The 12,601-nt window shown below is 36.5% G+C and overlaps 2 protein-coding genes across 4 annotated transcripts in view; both read right to left on the reverse strand.

Annotated features, from left to right (window-relative positions):
• The window catches only part of IPO11 (importin 11), a 79,990-nt gene that overhangs the window by 10,095 nt on the left and 57,294 nt on the right, over positions 1-12,601 (reverse strand). The gene's annotated exons all lie outside the window — the stretch shown is intronic.
• Positions 5,942-9,998, reverse strand: LRRC70 (leucine rich repeat containing 70). The gene is made up of 2 exons (XM_057389646.1): positions 9,608-9,998; positions 5,942-9,125 (listed from the first exon to the last, which is right to left on the reverse strand). Exon 2 carries the CDS (start codon positions 9,112-9,114, stop codon positions 7,210-7,212), a length of 1,905 nt encoding a protein of 634 aa, XP_057245629.1. The 5' UTR covers positions 9,115-9,125; positions 9,608-9,998; the 3' UTR covers positions 5,942-7,209.

The raw sequence follows: 12,601 nt of genomic DNA on the forward strand, positions 1-12,601 counted from the left end.
AATTTATCTTGGATAACATTAGAAAAGAACAGGAAAGTGACTTAGCTAAAGGAACTGAACAGGAAATTTACTCAACTGTTGAGTACATTTACTGAGAGGTATTCTCCTTGCTTACTGCTTAGCTGAGCATGCTATCAAGCAACTAATTCACTGTGGTTTTTATTATAAAAAGGCTTCAAAATATGCAAGAAACATTATTCTGAAATACAAAAAGGCTTCATAATATGCAAGAAACATTATTATGAAATATAATATAAATTAACATGTGGAAAACCACTGTGGAAAACCTAGAAATAATTGCAACTGGAATAAAAGAAAATATACATTAGCACAGGAGTCAAGAACTGAGTGGGAATGACATGGCTCTCCCAGAAGAGGAGAGAGTAGTGGCTTCTATTCCGAACACATTTGTACCTTTTCTACCATCACAATGGTAGAAAATTGTGATTCTACAATTCAATATATAAACCTACACAACCCCTTGAGGGATGTCTGCTTGTGAAGAAGGTACACTMCCCCACTTACTCGTATTTCTTTGCCCTCCCAGGCAGCAAACTCCCTAGAGAGGGTGGAAAAACACTGCACCCAGYTCTGCAGGAATGTCACTTTCCTGACTATTCAGAGAAAGGTGGGACAGGATTTACCTGTTTGAACACAGGCACCATTTGACACACAAGGCTATTCAAGCCTAATGCAACGGACAAGTAGGACTTAAAAGGCAYGAGCATCTTTACCCAGCATGACCAAAGGCCTGCCTAAGTGACAATGCTCAAAATTACACTAAACACATTTACATTTGCCCCTGTCTTGATAAAGGGTGTGCCTGTAGGGTAAGGGCTTAGAAACATGATSTCTTGATGATGGATAAAGTAGATGCCACCAGGTCCTAGTTAATGGAAAGCATCTGCTTGTGCTCCATTTCCTGCTACCGTGGATCTAATGCCACAGATACACAATTGTGGGACTTGGTTCTTGGACTCCTACCCTGTGAACTGCAAAAGGGTGAAGACAAACTGCAACTCAAAAGATACTAATCTCTGCAATACCTCTATCTAAATGCAGCAAAGAAAGGACCTAACTGGTCATGGTAAACTACAACTCTCTTCCTGGGACTGCCAGTGACTGAAGCACTTTATTGCTACCTTTGTGAAATTTCAGGCTTAGTTCTCCCTGAAAGATGCTGCTGTTGCCGCTCTCTGAGAGGCAGAAGCAGACACACCGCATTTATTTACAGGCACTGAATACTAAGTTCTTATATTGTAGTTCAGTTTTAGTTGATAACAGTTTTACCACAGATAAAGTCTATTTCTTCATATTCTTTCCCTTTTTTTTTATTTGGGATGAAAACTGAAGATATGAATAAAGTGTAGCTCCTTATACAATAGCAACTGMTTTTGAAAAATTCCTTGTCAAACAATAAAGTTTTACACACATGAGAAACAGTTATATAGCAAGAGATGCTTTGGAAAAAATGCTTATCAAGTTAGAATACTAAGCACAGAAAGTATTTACTTTACATTTCTTTAATATTTTGCTAAAATTATAATTTAACTCATGATCACTTGTTTCAAAGGGATTAGTTTTTGTCCCCTTTTTTAAATTCAGCTACTGTGGTATGCCAGGATCTGAACTGTATTTCATATCATCAGCCTTGAAACTCCTGAATTCCACAAAATGAAAACTGACGTAATTTTTACCTGCCCAGTGTCAGCTATGCATTTTAAAAGACGCTTACTCCTTCACCAAAAAGCTTTCCCATCACATTCAGAACAKCAAAGCACTACATGTTGTGATACTGAATCTCTGTGAGGTTCTGCAGACAGCAAGCAAACAACCCACTGACCTCACAGCACAGCTGAGAAAGTGAACACTGCCTGCTCAGCCACCTGCACAATGAGCCCTCTGAGACAGAGCAGGTTTCTTYACCGAGTCTGCCTACCACACATCCCAATAAAACTCTTTTGCCTCATCCTCCATTATGTCTAGGAATATACCAAGTAACATCATTAGTTTTTTCCAATAAGAGTAAGGTTAATATTTTCCAAGAAGCTGCCCTCAAATTCATGTCAACAGTAGACAAGGGCCGTTCAACTGAGAACAAATGCGAACATTTTATGCCCTGGAAAAGTAAATTAAGCCCCATTTATACACACTAATTAATTAATAATAGAGGTTGCTGTCCACTGCCAGTATTATTTCTTCCTTCGAAGTTGCATGAATCCCAGGATGGTTTGGGTTGAAAAAGCTCACCTAGTTCCAATCCTCCTGCCATAGAAGTGGACACCTTTCACTGGACCAGGCTGCTAAAGCCCCATYGAACCTGGCCTTGAATACTTCCAGTGATGGGGCACCCACAGGTTCTCTGAAAAGCCTGTTCCAGTGCCTCACCATCCTGACAGTAAAGAATTTCTTCCTAAGATCTAATATAAACCTACTCCAGTTTGATGCCATTCCCCCTTGTCCTGTCACMGCAGCTCCTGATGAGCAATCCCTCTCTGGCTTCTCTGCAGGTCCCTTCAGATACTGAAAAGTTTCTATGAGATTCCCACAGAACCTTTTCTTCTCCAGGCTGAACAGTCCCAATTTTCTCAGCCTGTTTTCATAGGGAAGGTGCTCCMKTCCTCTTGTCAGCTTCATGGCCTGCTCTGGACTTACTCCAGAGATATCATGTCTTTCTTATATTGAGGGCCCAGAGCTGGATGCAGMCCTGCAGGTGGGGTCTTAGCAGAGAGGAGCAGAGGAGCAGAAACACTGCTCTTTATAGTTATCTCAAAATCAAAYATGGAAATCATTAATTTTTGGGAAAGGATATTCTTACTTTATGACATAAATGAGAAACTGTATTTTACACCTTTCTTTAGTGAAAGATTTTTCTTTTTATTTAAAAAAAAAAAAAAAAGAATATAGAACACCTTTCCAAATGAGGTAACTTGCCTGCAGCTTTCAGAAAACATAATGCCTTTTCTTCCCTTTCTTCTTTTTCCTTTTAAGTGGGACATATARTTTCTTTCTACCAAAGATCCACTGAAATACTTACCAAGCATGGAACCATTAAATGATGCAACTATTTTTAGAATATAAGAACACACGCTGGAGAAAAATAAATTACCACAGACTCATACTTTAAAAAATGAAACCTCAATTAAAGTTCAGTGGCAATATAATACATCAGACCTTATTTTCATAGATGAGAAAGCAAGCCATGCCACTCAATGTAGCATCTTTTCACAAAGACTAAAAATAGCTTATTTCAAGATATAATTAAGAAATTATATGAGTAGATTCAAAGAAGACATATGCTGTATTCAGATGAYTTTTCAAAACAGAACAGTTAACATGTTTCATACTAAAGTCTTAAACGTGAAGGAAGGCACCATTTAAGCAATTCCCCCCTTAAATTGCATACAATCCAGATTAGCAATKAAACAAAGAAAAGCATCAGGTTATAACTGCTTTTATATCTACCCAGTTTTCCTAAGTTATTGGGACAAAATCTCATTTGGAATGCAGCAACAATAAAAGGCCCACAATTAYGACCTAAAATAATCTATGGCCAGTTTCAAAGATATAATGACTTATTTTTTTTATTACAGAAAGAATATTTTATGAATAATCTCAAACCTTTTATTTCAAAGTTTGCATATTTTTTTTTAATAAAATAATAAAAGTCTGCAAAGGAAAAACCAGACCACTTCTGTTCTGGGGAAAAAAAAGAAAAGTATTTATTTTTTCTCATTATGGCTATAATTTCTAATGCCATCAATCAGCTATCTATTAAACCCTTTTATAATCCCTGAGGCTTTAAGGGAAAATTCACATTTTTTTAATTCAATTATCTAGCTAACTACTGTAGATAAAGCTCTATCRTCATGTCAAAACATGCCTTGACAAATTTTTAGTGGCTTAAATAAAATGGACCCCATGTCTGCTTTGCATATCCCTGAGAGAGGGAGAAWAAAACCTATATGAGAAAAAATACTTTTTTACAGGTTAAAAGAAAATACCTTCTCTCTTTCTGCATTCATCAGGATGAAGCAATAAACACCAAGAAGAGTTTGATTTTTTKACCTTTAGTAGTGTACAGCTTTGAGAAAGCTTAATTTATTCTTATCTCATTAGCAAAGGAAAGAGGTGGAGTGGGACAAGCAGAGATTACTTTGCACATACTCATACTCTGCATTTACTGACGTAAATGATTATTACACACACACCCTTTAGGAGCTGCACAGTACTAGGGAGTGCCTAAAGGACTAAAGCAGCAGCTCAGACAGTCTTTCCAGGGGAGTCCTATGACTGATCATAAACCTGATCTTCAGGAAGCACCACCTTGCTTCATGAGGGCACTTAACTAAGTTTTCTAATGTATCCCCTAATGATTTTAATAGACATATGAACAACACGTGTATATGAAAGGGTCCGTTTCCTGGCATGAGCATTTAAATACAAAAGAAACTGACTGCTAAAGAAAGGCATTTCCCTCACAACTGCATAATAAATCTCTCAGTTCCTTGTTAGTCTAATCCYTGTGCTGGGAAGCTGGCTATTAGAGGATGTCTCCACTCCAAAGGATGGTTTTCAACTGCTCCAACCCTCTGCTTGTACAAACAGCTGTGACACCAGTTTCCCTTCATGCTCCATCACTACAGATGGTGAGGTAATTTTCAGGACACAGAGTAGTGTGTATCTGTGCACTCTCCCTTGATATGGTGAAGGGCATGTATTTGTATGGTCAGGGCTTGGAGATGACATATTTGCATATGTATACTCAGAAAATTATGCTGAATGCAATYCTAGATTCACTAATCTCCAGTACCAATTTTTGCAGTTGATTTTGAGTGTCTCAGGCCTCCATCTGTAGCATTAAGATTTTGCTAAAAACAACTTYTCTCTTACTAGGGAAACAAAAGTACTGCGCATATTAGGCACCATCCCCATTAGCTAGCACATCCCTTAAAGTTTAAACTCTCACAGCTGCTTGTCAGTGGAAGAGATGCACCTTCAGAGAGAAACCCTCATGCCTTTCTATAGACAGCAGCTGTAGAAACCAGAGTCTAAAAAAACAGACCTGGTCCCTGCCAGATTTCTTTGAGAATTAAGTTTATTCAGTTTCAACCTTTGTGTGTCACAAAACTCCTGTAACAAAAGCATAACATTTCTAGCAAGAAAAACTTAAGTAGTTTTCCACTGCATTTGAAGTCCACTAATTCTCAAGACATCCATGTAGAATTGAAAATTCAGTAATATAGCACGCAAAATTGATGAGCCTACCACTGTGCAATCATCAATTGTGCCGCTATTACTAAATGAAAACAAAATTAACATTTTTCACAAAGAATTACGTAGGGAAGGCAAAAAGTAACAAAAATGGGTTAAAGACAGCAGAGTAGCCTCTGGAAAAAAGTGCATAAATTACAGCCAGTGTTTTCCCGTTCTTAAAAGCATTTCTTCATTATATTTCATTTCTGATCTTAAGCAGAAAATTATTTTTAAAAATAGTTTCTACTCAAGCAATACAAAACAGTTTAAGCTTTTGTCTGAGAAGCTGAATTGTGTTCCCTACAAGTATTTTATCTGTTATACAGTAAAATACAGTTAAACACAGTATTATTTCATTATATTGATAGCAAACAACAACAAAGTTACACATTCACACTCACTCAGCACAGTCAAGATTTATATACGTCCTGGTAGCAGAGAATAGGTTTTCCCTTCTGGGAAAAGGACTGCAGATGGACAAACAGGATGACAGGCAGCTGCACAAGCCAGCCAGGAAAGAGGCAGGATAGAACAAGAACACTGAGGGCAGTTCTGCTCAGCTGAAAAATGCCATAGTCTCCAGGCTGAAGCCTGGAACTGCAACATACTCCTACACAATATAAATCAACATCATGGAAGAAAGTCTATCAAAGCATTGTTCCCCATTTTTTCTTGAGGACTGTATAACTAGTCTAACTGTAAACTGTATAACTTATAAACAAAATGGCTGAAATCTCTAAGCCACACAACAGTARAAAACAAACAGTATTTACAAAACTAGGTCCCATTAGTTGAAAATTTTACTACATTGGACTATTTGGAACATAATTTTATGACTTTTAATTCCTGAATAAAGCTTGAATTACTGAAGTAAAAACCAGAAAAACAAAAATCACCGAAATTCATAAAGCTACAACATACTAGACATAACCTGACAATAACAGAACACCAACATTTAGACAGAAATAAGAAGTTAAATGCAAACTATATAGGAAAATATCTGTGCTTTGACGATGAAGACTTCACTAAGAATACACAGCTTGACCTAACACTTTCAAATATAAACCAAATATGTAAATATTTTAGCCATTATTTTGGCATTATGTATTTACAGTGTAGTGTATTTCTTCAATTTGTACCTCTTATCTAGCCAAAAAGCCCCTCAAACTATTATTACATAGATGACAAAATATCTTTTGTTGACAAGAAYTAACCCACTTTACTAGCTTAGACATAAAAAACTTGGTCATTAAACTTTGGTGAATTTCAACAGAAATTTAGTKTCCTGGAGTAGGTCTGGGGTATTTCATAAAATGATACAGATACACACTAATAAAAAGTCACTTTAATACATTCATTATACAGACTGAACACACAACTTCGTATATTAAAATACGTTATAGGTATTAAYAGAATCTTCGTAGTTTTAATTTTTTGCTCCTACTCGAGAGTTTGAACATGCGAGCTGTAAATGTGCTTTTTTTCCATCGGGCTTTATTTAACAGAGGAAGAAACTGTATTACAATAAAACATGAAGCACTGTTTTCTTTTTTCTCAAGATTTCTTTGCTTCGGGAGCCTACTGAGAACTGATGTTTTTCTAGCTTCACAACAGCTATGGAGTTTCCATAGGAACTTATATCAACAAATACTGCAAAATAAATTAAAGTGTTCTTTATATTGCATGTATACTTGAGCTATAGGTGAAAGATTCCTACAAACAGGGACTGAGGTGAATAAACCTATCCATGTCAGATTTAAATAACACATAATGAAATAATCAATAAACTTCAAAACATTCAGGAAGTAAATGATGATGCAGAATCCAAATTGCACCATTTTCTACAAATCTCTCAAGCAGTTGATTTTAATCAGTGCAGGTATTCTTAGAAAATTGAGTTTTTGATTTTTTGACCTTTTATATCACAGTTAATAGCAGACAAAATGAGATAAATTACAATGATGAATGTTCAAACAAGATGACCTGTGCCTGACTTTCTGATGCTGTTCGCTTAAGCAGCCTAATTTGGTCCAGTTCTGAATGTCCCACCGATTTCCGAGTTAGAGACTGCACTGAGTCAGTTATGTTGTATCTGCTAGGCTGATAAAAGCCATAATATTCTATACTCTTTTCTCCCGAGTTTTCCAGCACCTTTAGTTTCTGCCTAAACTGAAAAATTTTACAGGCTAGGAACAGTATAACAGCACAAGCCAGAATGAAAAAGGCTAGTAAAATGTCAAAAGCTTGATTCAGCTTTTCAACCCGCTGTGTACAAATCAGGGTTGTTTTTAATGATACAGAAGAAGCATCTGTTGTAAACAACAATTGTTCTTCTACAGCTTTAATAGTAGGTGTAATCTCTGCTGGTATTTGCACTGGTAGTATTGATAATACTGTAGTTGCCGGTGATGAAATTTCAACAGCATATTCTTCATAAAGCAATGGGGTAGAAGACGTAGCTGTAGTCCCTTCCCAGAAAGCAACATACTTAGTTTCTGCACTGGCAGACTGTTGCAGTGTGCTGTGCCTGCTCCCTTTATGCCAGGCCATCAGCAGAGTGGCAGCTCCCAAACCCGGAGCAGCACCCAGGCTGGCCCTAGGGCTAATGCAGTCTGCAAACACAGCCCATTTCATATAATGCAGAGGTCTACCACGCATACTCTGGGGGTTCTGACAGTGGATTTTTACTGAAACATGAGATGATGCTAGCCAATTAAGTAATCCAAGCATTTTGCAACTGCAGTTCCAAGGATTAGAATTTACCTGTAGATGAGTTAAAGATACTAAGGGCTGGAGCACTTCAGGTTGTAACTCTGTGATATTATTAAATGCTAAACTGAGTATTTTAAGTGACTGCCCCATTTTTTCAAAGGTATCATTGTCAATAGTGGCTATTTTATTTCTGTCTAGCTGTAGATACATTAAATTGTTCAATAAATTAAAAGTGCTGGAATTTATATTTTCTAAATCATTATAACTTAAGATTAGCTGGCTAAGGTTGTTTAATCCAAAAAATCCATTTACAGCAATACATTTTAGGTTGACATTTTTCAAAGACAAATATCTAAGCTTGTTAAGTCCCTTAAATGCAAAAGGCTGAATTGATCCAATGGGATTGTGAGACAAAGAAAGTCTTTCAAGATTTTTGAGCCTTCCAATAGCATTTGATGGCACAAGTGTTAAGTTGTTACCTTCCAGAAACAAGTATGCAAGATTTTCAAGATGATGAAATGCTGAATCTGATATCCGTGAAATCTTATTATTGGCTAGGTTTAGTGTTTGGAGACTTATCATTCCCAAGAAAGTTCCACTTCCAAGAACACTGAGACGATTTCTTTGAAGTGTTAAATATCTAACAGAAACAAGATCACTAAACAATCCTCTGGGAACAAAAGCTATGTGATTATTCTGAAGGTATAAACAACGAAGACTGGAAAGGCCTTCAAAGATTCCTGGATCCAGGCGTTTAATATTATTGTTATCTAGATGCAAATAGCAYAGCTTGGGGAGTTCCACAAAAGATTTTGGGTGTACATACAAAATACTGGAGTTATCCAAGTAGAGTGCAGCAAGCTTCCGAAGGCCTCTTAGTTCATTTGGAGTGACATGTGATATATTATTTCCACTGAGGTAAACAAGAACAGTTGTTTGTGGAAGGTTCCAAGGGATGCTTGAAAGCCCTGCATTACGACAGCTAACTTGTCTCCCTGTGCAGAGCTGACAAGCAGATGGACAGCCAAAAGCCTCCTTCTGAAGCAGCAACAAAAGAAAACAATTTAGTATATACAGGAATGCTCCTGGGCAGGGTGGAGAACTTTGCAGAACACACATATCCCTGTCTTTAGCCTTCTTACTCATGTCTGACTTCACTAGTAGAGATAAAAAGAAGTATATAAGTATCATTAATTCAAATATATTCATATATATTAAGTATCATTAATCTATTAAATCTATGTGATAGCACTACTCTCAAAATTGGTATTTTACATATTATCCTTCCATGCCAAACTAGGAGTTTAAAACTTAAATTTACTAACTGAACTACACTGAAAAAAAATTTTTCAAAGTAAATGGACGATTAAATAAATGCACTGCCAGCATAGCCAGAAAATATTTAATTGGCTGCAGCATAAAAGCATCTAAGCAGCCAAAATAACAGCTTCTATTAAATAAAAAATACTGTTTATTAATTACTTTTTATAGTTAACCATTACTAAGAAATGTTTCAAAAGCATTCAAGTAGAAATGCCAACTCTAAACAAGTTACCTTTCACTAGCAGCTCACTTACAATTTGAATTTTCCTTTTATAAAACTGACTTACATTTAAAATAAATTAAAACAATTCCTTACCCCAAATCTGAAGTTCATTGTTTCTCTTATTTTGCTGTTTCCAGTTCACTGGACTAAGTYACAAGGTGACCGACTACACTCATCTGTGAAACCTTTGTAAAAGTAGTATTGTTGTGTACTACAGCACACACATTTTTGCCCCAGGATTTGCAACAGTTTGCTCAGGAAACTAAGAAAGAAGTGCCTAAAGTCAGGTTGCCATGGATACAGGAAACCCTGGGACAGGAAGTCATTTTATCTGTGCTTCTGAAGTATTGTTGGAAAGGAAATCTCAATGATTTGTTTCTAGAAAACCAAGAACTATCTTAGTCTGTAASTGCTGGTTTTTGTTGTGTGAATTTTTTTTTTAATCTACTGACTTAACTAGGAGAGCTGAAAAGAGTTTTACCTTAGTTAGTATCATTTTCAGAATAAAGCACAACTATTTTTAACAGCATTATTGCATTCCCTGTTAACAMCCTTATCTTTCAGCCAGAATCCGAAATGTTTTATTAGATCAGCAGCAACACTTACACTGCTCTCTCTGTGTCTACAGAACCAAATTGCTGTCACATACAYACACATTCCAGTGTTGGGCTGAGGGGGAAACGACACACACCCTGGAGGGAAGAGCCCAGTGCCTCCTGCCCTCTGGCAAAGCACAACCTTCCAGCAATCCCAAAGAAACCTATGAAATCTTAGACATGAGACCTGCATGAYATTGTACTAATCCGCTTTGTACTTGTACTTCCAACTTGACCCAAGTAAAGTCTCACTTGACTTTGTAAAGTCCAACTTGACTTTGTAAAGTCTCACTTTAGGCCGCCCTTTTTAAAGCAAATTTATGCACAAAGGGCTATAGTTCTGAGAGCCACACCTCTGGTGGACAGCTTTTGTTTCCTGCAGTGTCCCCTGTGCAGAAAAAAAACTATATGGGCTATAAATATCCCTCTCACTTAAGGACCGGAGATTACATCCTTAGTTTATGCATCACAGGGAAGAAACAGTTGCTAAGTACAATCATATCATCAAAGGAGGAAAGGGGAGATTGGGCCTGGAAATAGCAGCGTGTCTATAATCCCATGATTTTACTGCAACAAGACCTTCTGCTCAGCAAAAGAAAGATGACAAAGCCCAGCAGGAGCCATAGCCAAAAAAGAGGCACAGCAGCAGGAGAATCAAGTCACTTCAGCTACAGTGATCTCACACAGGAAGCATGAGTTCACGTAAGGGGTGAAATGTAACCCAAAGATCTTTGTCTATATAATCCAATCCAGGAAACACATGAGAAAGGGAAGCAGAATAGACAAGGACATGGTTTTGAAGAAGCTTTCTTGCAAACATCTTGTCTAATACAAGAAATCAGTAAGTAAAATTGGTCCATGGGCCATTTTAGACAAAGCCTGTATCAGTTACAACCCAGAATCAAAACTGCATTTTTTTTTCTGAGACCAATAAACCAATAGGAAAACTAACTGTTCTTTAGATTTAAATATTTATTTTCATGCTTTGTCTTTTTCCCAGTATTTAACATAWTTGTTGGCATAAAGAAAAGTAAAATAAAATGTCACGTCATTTACTTAAATGGAAAACACTGTATAGTTGTTAGGAGTATCTTGGATGTGGGGGACAGAATACTAAGAGTATTTGGAGAAGATTATCCAGATCAAATAGAGTCAGACAGCGGGAAATTCAGAGATTGATCAAAAATGGAAAGTGACTTCAAATGGAAAATTATCTTCTACCTAAGCTTTACTACACACAGTCCATTTATACTGATACCTGTATGTGTAAAATATACAAAAAACCAAAAATTCTTACTAGGTGTGCTGTGTGAAACTACCCGTTACAGCTACATGAAGTAAGTCAAATTAAAAAAAAATAGAGTTTTAAAAGGTTCATTTCTGCAATACATCAGAAGCAACATATTTTGAAAAACTAAAGGAATGAATGAAGCTCTATGGTATATCAGATAGCATGAAAATTTAGAGTAACTCGTAGAGCAGTGGCCAGATAAAAGAAAGCCAATGGACCAGTAAGTGGCTGAATGTCTCCACAATCCTGTGCTGAAGGTACCAGATCAATATTCGTAAAATTTTTGCTTGAACCCTTGCTGCCACTATGGTTCTAAGCACATTGCTGATCTTTCCAATTTTGTTAGATCCCATGTCCAACAAGAGGGAATAAAATTTCTTAATCCAGATCATGGCTCCTTCCAATATTACTAGGAAATCCAGAGAAAGTCCTGTTTTCCATTAAAAATATCGCACTCAAAGGCCTGCAGATCCAACTGCATTATCATTTAGAGGTATATTTATATTATATATTATTAACACAGATTGTTAAAAGTATCTGAAAGCAGTATCTGTTAAGAACGAGATGCAAAATTACTTGCCACATAACTGATACCATTTTTGGGAAAACCATAAATAAGGCTGGGAYACATGTGTAACATGGATCTGCATTTCTCAAAGTGTCTTGTACTTTAACAGCAAAATTCATTACTAGTTGAAAATTCTATTGAAAAACACAGAAAACCCTAACAAGCTTAGGCAGCACTCAAAGAAGTATATTTTATTCATGCAAATTTTGTTCTCCAGTGAGAGAAGTATTGGGTTTGTACCTGAATAGAGCTTCACATGGTAACAGAGTAAATAATTTTTGAATCTACAAGGGAATTTTATCTTCATATATAAATATTGCTGGAGTTACTAATGCTACTGCTTTTTAACATTAAAATCTAGTTCAACAATGACTCTTTGTCATTCATTCCAAGCATGAACCCTAAGTAACAGCAGTTTGTCATATTATGCATAAAATTACAGGTCAAAGTAACTGAAAGAACATACAAGCACTGCCCCCATGTTAGATTAAAGAAAATACAATAAGTATTAGGTAGCACAAAATAGTCATTCAAATCCCACTTATGTATAGCAGAAAWCATTCAACAAGTTCAAAAACAGGGTCTAAAATAAATTTCTGAGGAAGGAATTCCTTCTCACAATCTCTACAAAA

This window comes from Malurus melanocephalus, unplaced genomic scaffold, assembly GCF_030028575.1.
Source record: "Malurus melanocephalus ecotype Western Australia unplaced genomic scaffold, MMel_1.1 scaffold_18, whole genome shotgun sequence".
Taxonomy (NCBI): domain Eukaryota; kingdom Metazoa; phylum Chordata; class Aves; order Passeriformes; family Maluridae; genus Malurus; species Malurus melanocephalus.